At 43.6% G+C, this 21,434-nt stretch overlaps 1 protein-coding gene across 1 annotated transcript in view; it reads left to right on the top strand.

Moving 5' to 3' along the window:
* Positions 1-21,434, top strand: part of LOC135916098 (uncharacterized) — an 81,935-nt gene that overhangs the window by 34,622 nt on the left and 25,879 nt on the right. The window contains exons 3-4 of the mRNA XM_065449328.2: positions 2,074-2,155; positions 16,076-16,102. Coding sequence (XP_065305400.2) covers positions 2,074-2,155; positions 16,076-16,102 — 109 coding nt within the window. The remainder of the gene's footprint in view (positions 1-2,073; positions 2,156-16,075; positions 16,103-21,434) is intronic.

The following is a 21,434-nucleotide window of genomic DNA, read 5'->3' as shown; positions in this document are numbered from 1 at the left end:
CCTGGAGCAAATGAATAACGCCATCTCTCGTACATATCCAAAGAGTAAAACTACAAGACATATTCCAGAGCATCAATCTTCACTATCCTAATATATGTCCAGGCTGCCGGCTTTCTTTTCTACGGTACTACTATCTTATAAAACTGATCAGACGTAAATGTCATAATTTCATTATTAAAGCACCCATTTCTAAATTTTGTTTGTATACTTTTCGAACCATAAGGGAAGAACGAAATGGCCCAGTAGCGTCATCTCACAGATTTGGGTGACAACTGCGTGACATACGAACATGGGACAAAAAGAAACTAGGGTACCGTGCTTTCACAGCGCTTTACAGAACGACACGCAGCAAAATTATTGCAGTCTTAGAGTATGGTGTCTGCGTAAGTGCAATGGTCAAAACTACAGTTTTCATAATTTTTCAGGCGCGTCTTTATTTATGTTGTTTGAGTAAGTAAATGGGAAAGGAAGTGTGCAACGCGCCGGATTCTCTTGAGCAAAAATTTTATTGGGTTATGGCACCTACGCTTCATAGTAGACTTAGCTTAAATTGAATGAACAGAAATGCATACCCAGTCAAAGAGAGTTCTATATCGAATGAACGAATGTTTGAAATGTAGCCTATGCCTATTTTTATCCGTATTAAATAGTTTTGTACCAGGGTCATTGTGAAAAAGAAAGCAACCTGCTCTCTCTTTAAGAGGATGATTCAGCTCGTGCCCAACACACATGAAGCCCTTCGCAAACGTCAGTGCAATTTTATGCATCTTAGATATAAAGTTCTATTCTATTGACTGTCGGATTCAAAAGTTTGATTGAGCGTTTGAATTTTTTAGCTGTTCTTAAAAATATGCAACTTTAAAACAAATGCAAGGTTGAAGTTTCCAAATTTGTCCTTCCACACAAAAACAAAAGCAGCCATTCTGGAAACTAAATGCGTTAAATATCTACAGGGGACAAATTTGGGACGGTTCACGTGAATTTGTAAAATCTTTAAGAAGAGTTCAAAATATTATGCTAACACAAGAACACTCTATTGCAGAGTGGCGTAAAATGCTTCAAGTGTGTGCATTTTCGATGAGCAATGAAATGAAATTTGCGCAGTTGTCATATCATATTTGATTGCTGAGTTACAAAGTTGTGAACTAGATGGTGGTGATTTTTCAAAATTGTCTATTTTTAAAAATCATTATAAACATCAATGGATTAAATCAAAGTGCCACTTTTATATCGCTAGGTTTTACCTGTTCCTCCTAAATACAACAAGCCTCACAATATGAGGAGCAGTGGTTGCAGAGAAAAAAGATTTCTCCTTTTCCATGTATTTAAATAGGAGCCCTCGAGCGACATGCTTTATGGAAACGAAAACATTTCTTGTTTTGAATGCTACCTTCTTTAGAGACTTAACAGTAGTGACCGTTATTTTTTGCTTAGCACTGTTAGCACTCAGTCATATGCAGATAGAACTTTTTTGCGTGTTCCTTCCACCATCCGATATTTCGATTCCTGGTGGGCAGTTCTAATCTGTGGTTTTATCCTTACAGTTTTGAACAGTTTATTCATGCCCTAATGTAGACCATGACACCCCCAGGTTCAAAATTGTTTCGCTTTTACCCTCCCCCTATATCTAAGTTGACAAAAACTTTAACGACAGTCTTAAGTGTAAGAAAATGATTTTAATGCTGTATGCCTATGTATATGTTCTAATGCAGGAAGAACGTAGGCATTGTGTGTCCCAATGTTAGAGAAGAACGGAAACAGCTGCCACATCTAGCCAACATTTCCAGCGAAACGTTCACCTGTGGTCGTCGGGGCTACATGTGTAAAGAGGGGTCAGAATACGACCGTAGGAATATTCCTACGCCAAAATAAAAAATAAAAGGTCAGAAAATACGTCAGCGGGTTCTGATTAACTTGTTTTCAGTGGGTAAGGGAGAGTGTAGCATAGTATAACCGCAGTAGATGGCAGGTGCAATAAATGTAAATACAAAAAATAAGGGTTCGTGTGTGCGTGTGTGTGTGTGTGTGTGTGTGTACACTAAACATAAGGCGCTGCATTTCTCTCAAATACAGATTGCCTTACTTCAATTAAAGTTTGCGTTCATGCGAACTGAAGTATGTCTGGTGCTTCCATTGTTGTTCGCTCCGGCATTCGGTGAGTAGCCATGCTGCTCTATGATCTTTGAATTCTATTGAAATCTTCACAACTTATGCTTGTCCAACTGCATATTAGATCAAGAAATGCTAGTTTCTGATGTGATGCACGTAATTCAACACTTTTTTTATTGCTCTGATATACTAAAGACTGCAAACACGCTCATGCCTAACTCTTTGTCTTTCGGACAGCAAGCGCGAAGTTGCTAGTATACTGCTGAAATCAACATCATAGCGATCACTTGTTGGTAGAGCCGAATGGAGGTTAAAATACATTGTCTGCTTGCTCTTGTCAGAAATCAATTCCAACTGTGTTTATGATTCAAATCAGCCAGAATTCTCAGTAAGCATGATACATGCTGTAACTGGTTGATTTATTTTAAAATATGGTGCTTTAGCGGAGGAAGCATACTACATTCTTATTGGGAAAGGTAAAACATGTTTGTAGGCTTTGAAGAATGAAGTGCAGTTTCAAGATAACTAAATCAAAAGAAGACAATCAAGAGCTTGATACACTGTTTCAAGGGTGCCTTTCGATTCACGATGTTGGCAGACGAGTTACATTCACTTTTTTGGGTGCTTTATCACGTTTCTGCTGTGGTGAAAAACATTCTAGCACTATAAGATGATTCTTCAAGCTAATAAAACTTTCCGCAGTGACGTTGTCGCCGCGCATTGTTACGTGCATCGAATAATAGTTTTGGAACATTTCTTTGGAACTAGTTCTTTTCAGTGGCAGACCATCTGAAAGGTTTGACGACGCTTTTATAGAACTGGCCAGACAACATAGGGCGTCATTTGATTCGATAAATGTCAACCGCACTGGTTCGTTTGGGTAATTGTGTCTTTTTTGTTGATATATTTTACATAAACACATGAGAGTGGAGTAAAACATTTTTTTTCCGCAATCACTGCCCTAATCTCAATTATATTTGTTGCATTTGACAGGACCAGTTAGAATTCCTGGGTCTACGAGAAAGTAGTGATACGGTGCATTTACGGTCCATCCTTCGGAACAAAATATTAGAACTACTAGACAGGCATGTTCGTGTAAAACTGTGGCAAATGAAAAAAAATAAAATTTGCTTTTATCATGAATTGCGTATACTGATACGGAAAACTTGAAACGTGTGCAATACATGTTGTAATAATAGCGCTTCACTCAACCACCCACACCTAAAGAATGCAATCTGGACGTTCAAAATGGGAATCAAGAAAGCGAAGCAAAACTTTTCGCCCGAGTAAACATGCACCTGAAAGAAGCCTAAAGATTTTTCGAAATATATAAAAATAAGTAAAACCGATGACATTTTATTTCCCGCCCTGAAATCAAATGCGACTACCATAAAGACAGATGCAGAAAAGTGTGAATTGTTTATTCTATATTTAATTTCGGTGTTTTCTGAGGAACCAATGACTGACGCTACCACATCACTCTTTCCAAACTATGCCTCGCACCATGGCATGCCTGAAATAAACATCGATGAGTATTGTATCGACTGCCTTATCGACCCTTAAATCTAAGGGTCCTGATATAATTCCATCGAACATTTTAAACGAATGTCACGGAATTCTTGCGCAATATCTCTCTATTATATTTCATCTTTCGTACGAGACTGGGTTGGTTCTACAGAACTGGAAAATTACGGCTGGTAATGCCATCTATAAATTAGAAGAGGAGACATTGGTAGAAAATTACAGGCATATAACCTTAACTTCAGTATACTGCAAAGTTTCTGAGCATATATTTTATTGTGAATAATTTAAACAGCTTGAATCTATTAACTTTTTTACTGCCTCACATGATGGTTCTCGAAGGCTACTCATAAAATACACAATCAGCAGAATTTCAACGCTTTATAGGTAACATTCTTGATTAGAATAAACAAGTAAATCCGCTATTCCTTTAATAAAAAAAAACATGTTTGACACAGTATCTCAGCTCTCGCTGAATATCATGTTAACGTCCTTGAACATACATAATAAAACTTGAAACTGGATTTGTAACTATCTAAATGGTCGTAAACTGTACGTGATTCTTAATTGGTGTAGTTCATCAGACATAACCGTAACTTCTGGAGTGCCCAACCGCAGCTTTTGAGGCCGTTATTATGCCTCATGTATACTAATGACATTGTGAATGACAAACAGTGCCCCTTTAAATTATTTGCACATGACTGTATTTTTTAGAGAGAATTAAATTCACCGTCAGTTGTAACAATCTTGCAGAGGGACCTTGATAAACTAGCGAATTGGTTTAGATGCCGGTAAATGAAGCTGAATATTATAAAGTGCAATCACGTCAGCTTTTCTAATAAAATATTCGAACCACAAACAGCACAAAGCTGAAAACACAACCATAAAAACTAGTTCAGGGAGCGAGAACCTACGTGTTCACTTCACACCGAAACCTCAATCGAACGTACACATCCAGCAGTCAGTATCGCAGGCAAATAAAATGTTTTTATTCGTACAAATTTCAAATCAGCTTGCAAAGAAGGTAAAGAGACACTTTATTTTTTCCATGTCACATCCGTCCTCGATTATGCCTCTATCATTTGCGACCCATATCAGGACTATATGATAGAAGAGAAAAATTTCAAAATCAGTGTCCAGGCTTTGTCTCCAATAATTACAAAGCTTTCGAAAGTATCACTGAAATAAAACAACTCTTGAGCTGGCGCAACGTTAATAACCAAAAGAAAACAAAATTAAAAATGACATTTTCCCACAGCATCTTTTACGATCATGGCCGCAACTACCTGTCAGAGGCAAATTACATCTCGACTCCATCACTCAAAGAAGGTGTGAGAATTCAGGTGTAATACAAATCGTTTTGCCAAATACTTTTTTCCAAAAACAGTGGCAGACTGGCATTTGTTACCGGTGGAATGTGTTTCGATATCTGATAATCCCGTTTTTATGCCGGTCTGTGACAATGAATTACTGTTCTAATTTTGTTTTAATTTTCCGTTGCACTCGAAAATGTTCACTTGTTGTGTGCTCCCACCTGGATGATACTTTCTTTTACACATTGTTTACTTACTTCTGTGAATACATCTTCTGTTAATACATATGTCTCTAACTGTTCCCCCCTCCCCCCGGCGATAATGCCTTCTAAGTGACGTAGGAATTCTGTAAAAAAATGTGGGTATTTGTTAAAAGAGTATTTAAGATGGATGACATCAATTGCAAACAAAGTATTATTATTTGCAAAATTTTAATTCAAATATTTAAAAGTAAATGCTTTAGCAAGGTGATCTAACGATAACACAATTATATAAACTTCACCTATTCACATCACTAAAGAGTACGAACCTAATGCATTATAAATCACTCTGAAATGTACCACTAAATGTTGATCATGGCTTTATTAACGCGCTCACGCACATTGCATTGCATTCGTACAGTACGTTTTTTACTGGGTGCAGTTCAAGTATTGGGGCTTATGTTTTTGGCAGAGACTTGGGGAGTAGAATAGGATGACTCGGGAGGCTAAAGTTTTTTGCCACTTTGGCAAGAATTGACAGATGATGAAGCTAGATGAGGCTCAAAAGAAGACAAAAAATATCTTTATTTGACGAGTTGAAATATTCACGCAAAATAAAGCGAAGGCAAACAAAAAGATCAGCTCCTAGAGCTCGAAATTGAACCAGCAAATCTGCGTAACACGTGTGGTGTTTGGCAGTTAAACATCCCCGACGCGAACTCCCTGACCTCTTTCACGATTAGATGTGTGAAAGATTGTTCTGGGGCATGTTAGCAAGTGCCGCTCAAGGCCAAGACCTTGATCAATTTCGGAATTATGGGCTATTGAACCTACTATTGAACAATGCCAGATCCCGCTTTGGGACGCTTGCCACAAATAAAGCTATTGAAGCGCAGCAGGTTGTTTCTAACAATTTCGGTGCTGAGCAGAACTCGCCATGAACGCCCAGAAAGCTGTCAATTAGCAGGCCACCAAAATCTTGCTTGACCATTACAAACATGCAGGCATATTGCGACTTGAGTCAAGCATAGTATCGGTTCATACATGTTCTCGTGTATACGAAATCTACTATGAACTTTAAAGAGATTCAACTTAGTCAAAGCAGGGTGACATGCAGATGGCCGGATGGCCGGCAATATCAGCGGAAAGCTCCTGTGGAGGCGTCTGGAGGTAGGCCCATTTAAGGCGGTCTAACGACACTACCTCTCGAGCACCATTCTATAGAATATTGGTGCGCTAGGGCGTATGGTGTAGGACACGGTAAGGGTAATCAAAAGGGGTCTAAGAGATACACTTACAGCGTCTCGTCTCGTGCCACGCAGGCGGTTGAGGGGAGTGCAGAGAACGAAGTTAAACTCCCGGCCGCTATCTGTTGTTACAATGCTGCGGCACCCGAAGCGGGAAACCGGGCCAACGGGTCAATCCTTGCTAGAATGTAGCGGAAGTCATGAGAGGGAGAGGTTGGTCTCAAGAAATCAAGATCAAATTCGTCATAGCGGCTGCCAGGTGGCAAGAAAGACTACGCGGGAGTCTTCGTGCGGTGGGTCAATTTAGCGGTCTAGCAGTTGAGGCACGAGTGAGCACACTGGCGAACATCGGTATTAAAGCTCAGCAAGATGTACCGCTGTGTAACGAGACCAATTTTGACTCGCATGCTAGGATGGCAGATGTTGTGAAACAATTGGCAAACCACACGACGAAAGGCACCTGGATGGAATGGACGTAGAGCAGCCGTGGTCGTCTCGCACCAGAGTGAACAAGGAACAAACGAGTGGTGAACGAGTTGCAGAAGGAGGGAACTGAGGTTGTCACGCAGCTCTTGCAACTCAGCGTTTTCCATGTAAGCCCTAACTAGACGTTCCCAGTCTGCATCAGATGTAGAAGTGCTAAGGAACGTGATGCGCGGAAGCGCGTCAGCTGTCGCGTTATCGGTGAATCTAATATGACGCATATCTGTTGTGAACAACGATACACCGGGTGTTCAAAATTAAGCTTTATGGTTTTCATGAAATTTTCCGCTCGGACGCACATGAAGACGACCTGTGCAAATAGGTTACGTAGCCAGGGGGACGCAAAGTGAGATGATAATTATCGCTGTCAGCAGCCCAAATACCTACAGTTAATTCATAACCTTTTTATTCATTGGAGTAATTGTGCATGTTTGTATTCAAAAATTAGATCCAGTCGTGTTTATACACAGTTTGCCTTGGAAGAATTCTTATAGCGTGTTCTTGCTCAAGAAAATCGAACACCAAATTTTAATGGTCGTTTTCATGATTACGCATGCAGAAGAGTTACGATAGGCGCAAAGCTCCTCCCTGTTGTGCCACGGCTGTTGCCTGCGGCGTTTAGACTGACAACAGGGCGGACACATAGGCAAAAATGATAAATTCGCCTTCCCCTCTCGGCTTGCGAAATCAACATATGACAACGCGGTGTGCCGTGCAGTTGATGCTTTTCATTTCAATAAAACTGAATAAACTTGGAAATCCACAGCCAATTTATTTGCGTAGACTGGGCAAGGACCATCCTCTCTTCCATGCGTAATAATGCGAACGCGAATTCAAATGTTGAGTCGGATATTTCGGAGCACTAACAGGCTCGAATAATTCTTCCAACTAATACCGTGGAGAAGCTCGACAGCCTCTAACTTTCAATTAAAAACATAGGCACTTCCTGTGGACCCGCAGGCTAAGTTCGAGAGTGAGGGACCGCAGGCCATACTTTCGCTAGAATAGCAGCTTGCGCTTGTTGGTTTTCCATCGTGCTAGTAACAGCGCAAAATGTAGACAAGAGACGGGACAAGAAGACACCACAAGCGCTGACTTTCAACAACAAGAAAGTCAGCGCTTGTGGTGTCTTCTTTCTCGTCTCTTGTCTACATTTTGCGCTGTTACTAGCAGGCAGGCCATACGTTGTGATGGGGGTGGAGTTAGCGGCAATGAGCGTAGGTGCAGGTGACCTAGAAGTACGTTCACGCTGCGAAGATGGCAGTACGGTGACCTTATTCCCCGTATCTACAAGAAAGCGTAGGCCGCCAATGTAATCGATGAATAAAAAATGACAGCGGGGTTGTAAGGCGAGATCACATGCCGCTGTCCGAGACCTCACTACTTCGATGGGGATTTGCAGTGGTGGGTGTGGTGTCATAAAGTTTAATGGTACAAGCAAATAGGCGAATTACAAACACTGCGTGGGCGGGGTCCGCTCAAAGAAGACGAACGGCAGCTAGCACGTGACGAGGAGTGGCGCTGGTCATGAGAGGACGTCCGGAGGGCGCCAATGTAAACGGCGAGCTGGTCGATCTGGGACCTCAGGCGATAGGTGGCTTATGGGTGGGGGCATAATAAATAATGTTGAAGAGAGGGCTGCCACTAAATGAGATATTGCATTGTGGACTCGGTTAGCAGGCTAAACGAGGCCATCGAGAGTAAAGTTCACTTTCAAGACGTAACGTTCAAGACACCGGTGTGCTACGGCAAGCGCGGCAGGGAGATCTCCCTCAGCAGCGCACCGTTCTAGTCAACGCTGTTTTTGCCCAGGAGCGGCCCGATACTGTTTAGCAGCTGTTAGGAGCGGCCATCTACAAGCTCCTCGGACGTGACCAGGTGCTGCAGGCGCACGCTATCAGACGCTGTGGTGCGATTTTCAATACTCTGCTTAGGGCGCTGGTAGGGGGCATCACCGAAAGGTGCAGCAGTGACGTCCACCTCCTCTTGAGCCGAATCAGGAGAAAGGTTGCGCCACCAGAAGTTTTCGAGGCGATGTGGTGCTGATCGAAGATGGCTCCGACCTAGGTGAACGAAACTTGCGGGCTCTTGCACGACAAGGACATCTGTAGATGCAGAGGCCATGGGCTTGAGTTAGCGTCAAGCGGAAGGTTGCTTGAGGCGGGTAACAAGCTCAAGTAGTTCGCTTCTTAGGCCGGAGTCAGCAATTTTTTGAACCCAGGTGTCGCAGTGGAGTTCCACATAGAAAATACCAGCCTAGCAGCCCTCAAGCACACACTTTGTTTTTGTCGTATTTCGCAGCCAGCACGAAGGCCCAAACTTTAGCGTCCCCGCGTGGCGGCATCGGTGGGAGCTCCACTATGTTGACTTTATAGTCAGGGTAATCATGCATAAAAAAGGAATGTAATAAATATATAAATGTGTAGTATAAGGTGCTCCCCCTGAGAGTTTCATAACTATGAGACTGCCGAATTTCAACACGTCACTAATGCAGTTATAATGCACGCAGAAAAATGTGAATAAACCTTAACTTGAACAACTCACGCGGGCTAAACGCCTTGAAAAGATTTACCTGATACCAATTGTCAAGTAAGCACAGATGATAGATTAGATATCCAAACTGCTTCTTCTGAAATTATTCAGTTTGAATCTCCTGTTTGCTATCCCCACATCACGACAGGATGCACGCAGTAGCTTAGCCGGAACTTTAGCCTGCTCAAAGAAATGTCAGTAAATGTTCTTGCAAGGAACTAACGCTGAAAACTTCCTTTCTCCGCCATCAATGTGATTTAGCATAGTGTTGACGGTGCGTCTACAACGCTTAATGGCTTTTACAACAGAGAGCACTCCCCGTGTCTTGAGGCCGTCAAAGAACTGTCGTGCTAGCTGTGGCGTTGGTGCTTCTTCTGAAATTATGCAGTTTGAATCTCCTGTTTGCTATCCCCACATCACGATAGGATACACGCAGTAGCTTAGCCGGAACTTTAGCCTGCTCAAAGAAATGTCAGTAAATGTTCTTGCAAGGAACTAACGCTGAAAACTTCCTTTCTCCGCCATCAATGTGATTTAGCATAGTGTTGACGGTGCGTCTACAGCGCTTAATGGCTTTTACAACAGAGAGCACTCCCCGTGTCTTGAGGCCGTCAAAGAACTGTCGTGCTAGCTGTGGCGTTGGTGCCGACGACGTTTTTTCACCACATGCATCCATATACATACTGTGGAAATAAAAGAAACATAAGCAGAAAATATTTGAAACGTAGCTTCAATTGCCACTCTTCGCTATACCAGCAGATAGACAATAACTGCCTCCTCTAGTTGCAGGGGATACCGCACCCATCGCCGTATGTTACCGTCCAACTGGGAAAAACACGGTCTTGGTCGTTACTGTCGGCTTTGACGTCAAAGTCTTCAACTATATCGCGCTCAGTATGTTCTCTGTATGAGCACTCGGTATGTGGCATAGGGTAGCTGCAGCTTTTAAATGAACCTCTTTCATACCCTCTTGGGTCACAGCGTATGTGCTTCTCCTCAATGACAAATATTGCACCAATGGTGTTTATGGCTGAGTTGCCGTGCATTTTCGTTCGGCATCAGCGAAAGCTAATCTCATCATATATATATATGATATATATATATATATATATATATATATATATATATATATATATATATATATATATATATATATTGTAAGGGGGGTTTGTTCGGGTCGTAGCGGAGCGGCGATCAACGCGGCAACCGCAGCTAGGCCGCAGCCAGTATCGTAGCAGCCGCGATGGCAACGGGGCTTTTTAGCCTGCCGATCTTCTTCGTCTCAATCACCGCCGGAAGTGAAGAGTAGCCATCCTGGCGATCTAGGAAAAAGTGAGCGGATCGTAATACTCCTTCAGCCGGTCAATGTGCACAGTCTCTCGTCCCCGACGACGCAGATAGAGAGATGGTGAGATGGGCTCGACCACGTAATTAACAGGTGATCGCTGCGCAACCACGTGGTAGGGCCCCTGCTACTTCGGGAGAAGCTTGGACGAAAAGCCATGGGCAGCAGCAGGCAGTATCCAAAGCCACACGAGTGAGTTGATAGGGAAGGGGTGAGGGGGTGGGCTGAGGTCATGGCACTCTTTTTGGCGGCACTATTGAGCAGACGTCAAAGAACGGGCGAGTTGTCGGCATTTCTCGGTGTACTGAGCGACCGTAGAAAGAGATGTGCATTCAGCAGGGTCCGGCCGGTACAGGAGAACCGTATCAATGGTGCTCCGTAAAGCAGAAAGAATGGTGAGAATCCGGTAGTGGCTTGAGACGTAGTATTATACGCGTATGTGACGAATGGAAGTACAAGATCCCAGTTAGAGTGGTCAGACGCAACAAACGTTGATAGAATATCACCAAGAGTTCTGTTTAATCGTTCTGTTATGCCATTGGTTCGTGGATAATAAGCAGTAGTAGTGCGGCGAATAATTTGGCATTCAGATAGGAGTAACTGCAGGACATCCTGCAGGAAATTGCTACCCCTATCGCTCAGCAGTTCACGGGGTGCGCCATGGCGGAGAACAAAGTTGTTCAGAATGAATGAGGCGACGTCTTTTGATGATGCGGTGGGCAAGGCGGTGGTTGCAGCATATAGTGTCAGATAATCTACAGCGACATCAATCCATATGTTGCCAGCGCCAGTAGATGGAACAGGCCCGTATAAATCAATGCCCACATGGTCGAATGGCTGAGCTGGGCAGGGAAGCGGCTGGAGAGGTGCGGTGGAGAAATGCGGGACACATTTGCGGCGTTGGCAGGCAATGCAGGAGCGTACGTATTTGTGGACGAAGTTGTACATCCCTCGCCAATAATACCGTAGGCGAAGCCATGAGTAGGTTTTCGACACTACGCCGTGACCACACTGTAAGTCAGAGTGAAAAGCTGAGCATAAATCTTGTCGAAGGCGGCGGGGCACTACTAAGAGCCATGTGCGGCCGTCATTGTGATAGTTTAGGCGGTAAAAAAGTCTTCGCGGACGGTGAAATGCTGCGCCTGTCGGCGTAACACTCGAGGGGCCGAAGCTGCCGGAGGATTTGACAAGAAGTCGGCTATCATGACGATCCATGCGTCTTTACGCTCAGCCGGGGCCGTGTCCAGGATGTCAAGTTGTGAGATATCATGTCTGTAGGTAGAAGTACTGCTGTCTGAAGTAACTGGGAAGCGCGAGAGGGCATCAGCGTCGGTCTGTTTGCGTCGAGAGCGATAGACGACGGTTATGGATATTCCTGGATTCGGTGGGCTCACCGAGCGAGGCGGCTTGATGGGTCTTTTAGGTTAGACAACCAGCAAAGGGCATAATGACCCGTGACCACGTCAAAGTATTGACCGTAGAGATATCGGCAAAATTTTTGAAGAGCCCATACGACAGCCAGGCACTCTTTTTGTGTTACTTGAGTAATTGGCCTCAGGATTTGTGAGGGTGCGACTGGCATAAGCGACCACTTATTCGGCATTAGGATTCTGACGCTGTGCAAGCACGGCACCAAGGCCGACACCACTGGTGTCAGTGTGAAGTTCAGGAGGTGCGCTTGGGCCAAAATGGCGCAAGATCGGCGGAGACATGAGTAGGCGACGAAGAGTCGTAAAGGCATCATCTGAGGCTTCCGACCAGAAAGTTGATTGTCGCCTTGTAGGAATTTATTTAGTGGTGTGATCACAGTAGCGAAATTGCGAACGAAACGTCGAAATTAGGACCATAGGCCAATGAAGCAACGTAGTGTGTTTAAGTTAGTGGGCTTCGGGAATTCGAATACGGCGCGAAGTCTAGCAGGATCAGGAAAGATGCCTTCTATGGAGACAACATGGCCTAATATAGTCAATTTTTGAGCTGCAAATAGGCTTTCTTTATATTTAAGCAGGAGCCCAGCTTTCTGGAGACAGGTCAAAACTTGATGTAAACGGCGAAGATGGGTCGAAAAATCAGGGCAAAAGACAACGTTGTCGAGGTAGCAGAGACAAGGGTGCCACTTCAGGCTGCGCACGATGCCGTCCTTCATGCGTTCAGGATTGGTGGGAGCGTTGCACAGACCGAATGGCATTACAGTGAGTTCACACAAGCCATCTGGTGTTTCAAACGCAGTTTTAGAAGAGTCAGTGTGAGCCATGGGCACCTGCCAGTAGCCAGAGTGGAGATCTAAGGAGGAAAAAAACTCCGCTCCTTGTAAACCGTCAAGGGTGTCGTCGATATGTGACAACAGGTGTACATCCTTTCGGGCAATTTTCTTAAGCCTTCGATTATCCACGCCAAATCGTATGGTGCCGTCTTTTCTTTTAACTATAGGACGACTGGTAATGCCCAGGGACTACTGGAAGGCTGGACGACACCGCGTTTCAGCCTATCGTTTACCTCGTCATTTATAACACGTCGTTCGGTCGCCGATACTCGGTAGGGACGCCGCCGAATGGGTGCATGGCTCCCAGTGTCGATGGCGTGTGAGAGACTCGTTGTGCGGCCGAGGGATCTTGCTGCCGTTCCTCTTCGTCACAATATATCTTCCACTCAAACACATGTTAATAAACGTGTTCTTACCTTTGTTCAAAATTCTGTGTCACCTCTGTGCCAACTGCTCAACAGATTCACTGGTCATCCACCTTCACAGAGTGAAATGATTCATGAATTCTACAGAAAAGCTGGTAAGGGCTACTTGACCCACTATTGTGTCGCCATGTAGAAAAAATCCCAACGTAGTGCGATGGTAGGCCGAGCCGCGATGGAGGTGATTCAGGCATTACGCACTCCCCATACATGCGCCGATCATGAAGGTAGTAGTACACCGGGCCAACCCGCGGCGTAGCTGCAGTTCGCCATTACCGGGCCCACATACAAAGCTTCGCTGGTCATCCTGCTTCACAGAGGATAAGGGCACTGAGTTATTGTTTAAAATTCTCAGGTGCAGATTGGAATTTCCCATGGGCTTCTATAGAAATATGCAATGTTTCCTTAATATGTTCAAACAGTCACCACGTGTGGAATACGTGGCGGCAGCTTCAAATGTAGTAGCGTGTCCATAAGCAAAAACAAGAGGAGTCGGGATACATGCGCACCTTATACATGACGTGTCCATGTGAATGCAATATGGTGTGCCACTCTAGTGCTTAAATGCTAATTGAATTAACGTCGACATTCATCGGAACGTTGGTACTTCCAGAATATTCGCCTGCTATAACGTAACTACGCTGTTCAGAATTCGACCTGGTGTCCAAGAAACTTCCGTCTCCAAGCAAAGGTGTTGGGAGCCTCCTGTGTCAAGCACTGATGCATGGTACAATAGTGACAGTAACTCAACACAATTAACAATTTCTTAAAGCGCTCATTGTTCACCGCATTGGACATATTGATCTTAGGCGGCACCACTTTGCTAAACCTATGTAACCAACCCAGCCAACCAACAAAATCAGGATTAAAACGTGTTTTTGTGCTTACAGTGCACGCGACACCAACTTTGGTGATTTGACTCGCGAGAACAGCACAGTGCTTGCTTTGACAATCACTGAGGTTTGTTAGGCTGCCTAAATATGGTTGATGAGCGAAGTGCAGTTTCCGATTGCGAACATGCAAAACTTTGTGTTCGTACACAGACAATACACACTCTCAGTTGAGGCGGTTCGCCTTCAAATACAGTTTAAGAAATGAATTTTTTGAGCCACTGGGTGAACGCAAGCAATATTTAGTACTAGCCCCTTATTTCTTGATGTCGTCATGCCAGATTTAGTTGAGCTTAAACATCGTACCTTTGCTTAGTATGGCCTACGCGTCCATTCCTTTGAATACGCGCAGATGTTGAGTGACCTGGAGCCCTATAATGAAAAACTATTCCAATATGTTTGTATTCCAATCTCCTGACGTCAAATGTGCGTAACCGCCGACGCAAGTATCAGGCGGTCACCCACAGGGTTGCCTGAACAAACCAATCAAACGCTGTCCTCGTTCATAGGAGGTCACTTTTGTTTCCTTGAAAAACGAATAAGATTGCCTACACTGAGGGGCTTGTCATAGCTAATCGGCTGACAAGAGGGGAGGAGCATGCTCAAGTGGAGAGGGATTCGATGGGTCCGAGCCACTGCACTGAAAATTGATAACCGGATTAAGAGGGTGATGCCGGCGTCTGCATTGGTACACTTTCCCTTACTTAGCCTGAGGTGGCTGGTGGAAAATCGCGGCGGCGTGCGACGGAGGCTTAAGAATGACACTAAAATGGATCCTCAGTAAAGAAGAGTTGGCAGAACGAGGTCGTAAACGTGCCAAAAGTGCTCAAAAAGGTTACACGGCCACGCAAAAAGATTTTTTGTAGGAAAAGAAACCGATGTTCTCCGGCAGGTACGAATAGCCAGTGCCTGAGCGATAGGCAGCAGCCATCTTTTATTGCTTTCGCGATAAAAGATGGCTTCTGAATAAAAAATATTCCTTTCGGAATTCCTTTCGGGCAACCTGCGGCTATTCAGAACAACATTCAGTTTTGTTCGGCATACTAAAGCATCTTTAACGCGTACATGTTCCTTTGACGCGGTGAGTTTTCGCAGTTTTGTGACGTCACGTGACAGGCAGGTAAAGTGGGTGCAACCCAAAAAGTTTTGACCAATAGCCGAGGGCTAGTGGCGAATAGGCGTTGAATAAGAAATAACTATTTTTCTTTTGTTCGGTCACATCATGCATAACCAGCGTGTACACGTGATATCATATGGGGAGCTATCGCGGTGTTCGTGACGCCGCGTGAAGGACAGGTGAAATGGAGATGATCCAAAGAAGTTTTTAACGAATCGTGGAGGGCCGATTGCAGAAATAGAATAGAAAAGTTTGGAATAGTTTTACGTTATAGCGCCCCTGATTACGTCGAATATTTAAGTCTCTGGCATGTACCCAACCCAGGTAGAATTAGCACACTTTGGGAGAGCATTGGTGGCATCTCTTCGGAAACTTGGTTTGATTGAGCTAGAATCCTTCTTCCTTTCTGACCTGACTGCGGGAGTCCGCCTATTTTTGCGCATCTGTGTTGACACATATGGTCCTTTACATAGTCATAATGCCTTTGGCTTTCAGGAGCACCGAAAATCAAAGATGTAGTACTGACTAATAACGTGTTATACTGTGATTAGTGCCGAATTATCAGGAATATTGCTGAAACATTAACACTTTGCTACGCAACGCCAAAATTTTTATTTACGTTGCACTTTCCAGGTGGGGGAGGACACTCAAAAGCGAAGGGTAAGTAGATATTTTAGCATGACGCAATTATTTCATGAGTGCGCATGAACTAACGAGTCGTAATCATGTCGCATAGCCGTAAGTTGATCATCTATCACAAATAGGCTTACTTTACTTTTTACGCAGTTGTCCAGCCTATCTAGAGTTCAACACATTGTGCCTGGCAAGTACAAATGTTATTTTGTCAGGAGTGTACAACGTCTTTGCTTCTTGTGATAGTGGCAAGGGTATCATGACACAAATGTATTGTCTATAGGTCCTGTGCTAGTTCATCTCCTGATAGGATGCCTTATTTATGTTCTATACAGTTTGGCCGTTTTTATTCCAACGCTTCGTCTTGTTCATAGTATTGCATTTCAGCCACTGATACGGGTTGAGAACTCTTTTAATTACACTTTCCCTCCATTTATATAATTTACGAAGTATGTTGATGATAACATTCGATCAAGTGCAACGTTACAGTAGCATTGAAAGCTTGTCATAGATGGTCGCTCATGCAAACAAAATATTTTTTCCAAATACATCACCTTTCCCCTTGTATTTTTGGGCTGCAAGACTTCCACATATTATCCTTACTGTTATTTTTCTGATATTGAACTCTTCATTTTAATAAACGCAATGGCGCTTCGACATTAACGTGTGGCCGTGTGTAGGCAATATCCTTAATGTCATTCATTCGCACGTTTACAATATTCGAAATTGAGAGGGTAAAAATTAGACGGAAATTTTAAACAGCAAAGCTCCAGAGAAGAAGCGCCCTTTTCATTTTTTATACAAAACCAGTAGGGAATTGTTTATTTTCTCTGCCCAATAGAGACAATTTTTCCTATAACTAATTGAAACTTTAAGGAATTATAAAAGACTTCCTTTAGACACAAACGTTTCGTTTAAGCAAACGAAATCATTAACAGGGACATGTAATGCAAATAGACCTGCCTCTCAAGTCATGTTATAATCATATTTACATAACCTCGTTGCAGGCAGTAAAACCATATTTAAATGTAGCCGCCTCAGCCAGAACTACAAATACCGAGGGTTCTTGTGATCGCTTGCTTCGTTTCTTCTCTGGTGTTTAAAAGGATGTAGCAGACGTGCGCATGCTACGTGGGAGGGTTGGTACTTTTCTTTATATTACAAGTCTTTATAAAGGTTTATATTCTATCTATCTATCTATCTATCTATCTATCTATCTATCTATCTATCTATCTATCTATCTATCTATCTATCTATCTATCTATCTATCTATCTATCTATCTATCTATCTATCTATCTATCTATCTATCCATCTATCTATCTATCTATCTATCTATCTATCTATCTATCTATCTATCTATCTATCTATCTATCTATCTATCTATCTATCTATCTATCTATCTATCTATCTATCTATCTATCTATCTATCTATCTATCTATACCGACCCAATGGCACACGTTGTTTAATGTCTTCGACAACTGTGTATGTTGTTGTGCTCAGGACGCAATCTTGATTGTTGAATTGTGCTCATTCCAGCTTTGTCGTTTTACTATAGTCAAGCATTGTCGTCAGGTCATCATCGCCATGCGCTCACCATGCATATGTTGTCTCATCGCCGTCGTGAAGCTGTTCTTATCGCTACAATGTTATCATTCCAGAACCGTTATTTGACTCTCATCATGCCATTGCCGTGACGTAATCATTGCCACATACTCGTCATCTTAGCATTGTCATCCTGTAACCATCGTCACGCTTTCGTTTACCATATGATAACTCGGATCAATTTATCTTTTTTTCGTCATGGCATCGTCCTCATCCTATCGAATCCCTGCCGTCATCGTCGTCTTCATCAAAATCATCATCATGAGCACCATAATCATCATCACCATCAGCAGCAGCAGCAGCATCAGCCTTGCTACGCCCACTGCAGGGCAAAAGCCTCTCCCACACATTTCTAACTGCCCCAGTCATGTGCTAATTGTGGCCACGTTATCCCTGCAAACTTTATCTCATCCGCCCACCTGAACTTCTGCCACCCTCTGCTGCGCTCCACTTAACTTCCCTTGGAATCCAGTTTGTAACCATTTATGACCATCGGTTTTCTCCTCTCCACAGTACATGTCCTGCCCATGCCCATTTCTTTTCGCTAATTCCAACTAACACACCTGTAACTCGCGTTTGTTCCCTTACCCCATCTGCGCTTTTCTTATCTCAACGTTACACCCAACATTCTTTTTTCCGTAACTCGGTGCGTCGTCCTCAGTTTATGTTGAACCCTTTTCGTAAGCCTCCTGGTTTCTGGCCCGTAGGTGAGTAGTGGTAAAGTACAGCTTTTATACATTTTAAGGGATAATGGTAACCTGCTGTTCATGGTCTGAGAATGTCTGCCAAACGCTCCGCAGCACATTCTTATTCTTCTGATTATTTCTGTCTCATGATCCGTATCCGCGGTGACTACCTGTCCTAAGTAGATGTATTCCCTTACAACTGCCAATGCCTCAGTACCTATCGTAAACTGCTGTTCTCTTCCGAGACTGTTAAACATTAGTTTAGTTTTATGCAGAATAACTTTTAGACCCACCCATCTGATTTGCCTCGCCAAGTCGGTGAGCATGCATTGCAGTTGGTACGCTAAGTTACTAAGCAAGGCAATATCATGAGTGAAATGCCAGTTACTAAGGTATTCTCAATTAACTCTTATTCGCAATTCTTCCGAATCCAGGTCTCTAAATACCTCCTGTAAACACGCTGTGAATTGCATTGGAGAGATCGTTTCTTTCCGCCTGACGCCCTTCTTTATTGGGATTTTTTTGCTTTCTTTATGGAGGAATACTGTGGCTGCGGAGCCGCTATAGATACCTTAAGATATTTGCACATACGGCTCGTCTGCATCTTGATTTCGTAATGCCTCTATGACTGCTGAAGTTTCGACTGGATCAAACGCATTCGCGTAACCAATGGCAGCTATATATAAGGGTTGGTGATATTTCGCAGATTTCCCTGTCACCTGAATTATAGTGGGAATATGGTATATTGTTCAGTAGCCTTTACGAAATGCTGCCTGGTCCTTTGGTTGACAGACGTCTGAGGTATTTCTGGTTCTATTTGCGATTACCTTGTGAATAGCTTGTAGACAACGGACAGTAAGTTGATCGCTCTATAACTTTTCATGTCTTTGGTGCCCCCTTTCTTATGGATTAAGATTATGTTGGCATTCTTCCAAATTCCGTTACGCTCTGTGTCATGAGGCATTATGTATACTCGGGGACCAGTTTTCCATGCCTTCACTCCATCATAATTGAGCCACCATTTTCATGCCGTAGTTTCCATTGCATCATCATCAGACAGTTGCAATTATCTATTCGTTGTCAGCTGGCCGTCGTTAGGCCCTCTTGGTCATGCCAGTGTCGTCAACGCATCTTCGTTATCCAGCTCTCGTCATGCCGTCGCCATCAACAGGCACGCCTAGTGTTTCCAGAAGCGCCCATGTAGGTTTCATATGTTGCATTGGTTTAGTCCATCTTCACTACCTATGAAGGCAGATCAGTCGTTAGTTTGCTTGATCTGCTGAATCCTGTTGTATTGCAACCTTAGGGCTGCGCTTCAGCTGTCTCAGTTACTCGTTTTCTTCAGGCACTGTTTGCTTAGCTCATATTGTTGGTGTTGTAGAAGTTGACAAAACCTGTGCCATTAGGGCTACACTATCGTGAGAGTGGCTTCAGGGCTTCTTTGTACCTGTTCGGTATTCTGCTTGATAAGACTTTATTTTTCAGTGCAGGCATTAGCTTGACATGTCATACCCGCTCCGATATTTAATGCGGTGGCATATGCAGAAGCGTGGTTTCTGCTTATAACAACCATGAAATTATCAATTGATGTGTTTGGAGCACATTTATGAATGTAAACTGAAACCTTATTCAACTCTTTTTTCGACTTTCTTGTTGCAGCAGGCTACGCGTTGATCTCTTGTCAATCATCGCTTCCTGAATAGCTTGGTCCTAATGAAAGTATTGTCGCGATCACGCCGTGATACTCGTTGACTTCTCATCCCTGCAGGCTGCTGTCGTGCATGTTTAGCCGATGCCAACTAGACTACCTACTAACACCGAATAAAGTGCAGTACTACAAGATTTAGCGCCGCGATTTGCCGGTAATGGTTTTATCGCACACACCTCGTATACTTCAAGTTAGCGCCGCCCAAGGTGCCGCGGTGCTAACATCGGATAGAGCCACAAGCCCCGCCTATGGAATGAATTAAGGCAAGCTGCAGTGGCAAAATGATTCGGGTGAGTATAGACGCGAGTTTCCACAGTAACGTGTCATTCTCACGCTGTCGTCGTCATTCTTCAAACCATTCGCCTTGTCGGTAGCTGTCCATGCTGCTAACAGTTTTGTACACTGCTTAACTATATTGCTTTGGACCCCAAGAAACCAGTATTGGATCCCAGAAAATTTCATTGTGAATGTCATTCATTTTCATTCAGAATTTATTTAAGACAACGAAAAGGTTGTCCAGGGTGACGTGGCAAAAGGCATACTTTGCCTGACGAGGCCACGCCTCGTCACGATGTAAATTTAAATAAATTCTAATTCAAGAAATAAACATATAATTTTACTGCCCTTATTAAATTGTGATCTTTCACTTGCTGTCATTTCATCGTCATCTTAGCGATGTTTTCATACTGTCACTGCGCTGTCATGTCATAGTCACCAGGATGTCATCTTTGAGCCGTGGTCATAACGCCTTCATCAAAACTTATAGGCCGTGATGCCACTGTCGCTATCGTGTAGTCATTGCAGGGACGTTATACAGACATCTTGTATCGATAATATTTTGTTGCAGTGATTGCCATGCCGTCATCCCATTGTCGACATGCCTTTGTATCAATTCAAGCTCCATGATTCCCATTATCATGCCATCGTCTTCACACCTTCCGCATCATTCCAGCCATAGCGTAACCTTACATTTGCCATTTGTCACACTTGCATGAAGTGCCACATCCTGTTGTATTTCAACCTTAGGACAGCGCTTCGGCTGTCTCAGCCCCGTCCCGTTGTTCTGTACTGTAACTCGTTTTCTTCAGGAACTGTTTGCTTAGCTCCTACTGTTGCTGCTGTAGAAGTTGACACAACCCGAGCCACTAGGACTAGACTATTGGGAGAGTGGCTTCAGGGCGTCTTTGTATCTGTTGGGTCATCGCATCGTCATCGTACCATCGTCATTCTTACAGCGACGTCACCCCATTGTCAACACACTATCAACGTTATCCATTATCGTTAATCCAGTGCCGTCATTCCATGGTTGTCATGTAGTCTGCTTTAACCCACCATTGTCATTACACCGTGACCACGCCAGC

Source organism: Dermacentor albipictus, chromosome 7 (genome assembly GCF_038994185.2).
Source record: "Dermacentor albipictus isolate Rhodes 1998 colony chromosome 7, USDA_Dalb.pri_finalv2, whole genome shotgun sequence".
Taxonomy (NCBI): Eukaryota; Metazoa; Arthropoda; class Arachnida; order Ixodida; family Ixodidae; genus Dermacentor; species Dermacentor albipictus.
The sequence above is the reverse complement of the archived record's forward strand: the minus strand, read 5'-3'. Positions and strand labels throughout refer to the sequence as shown.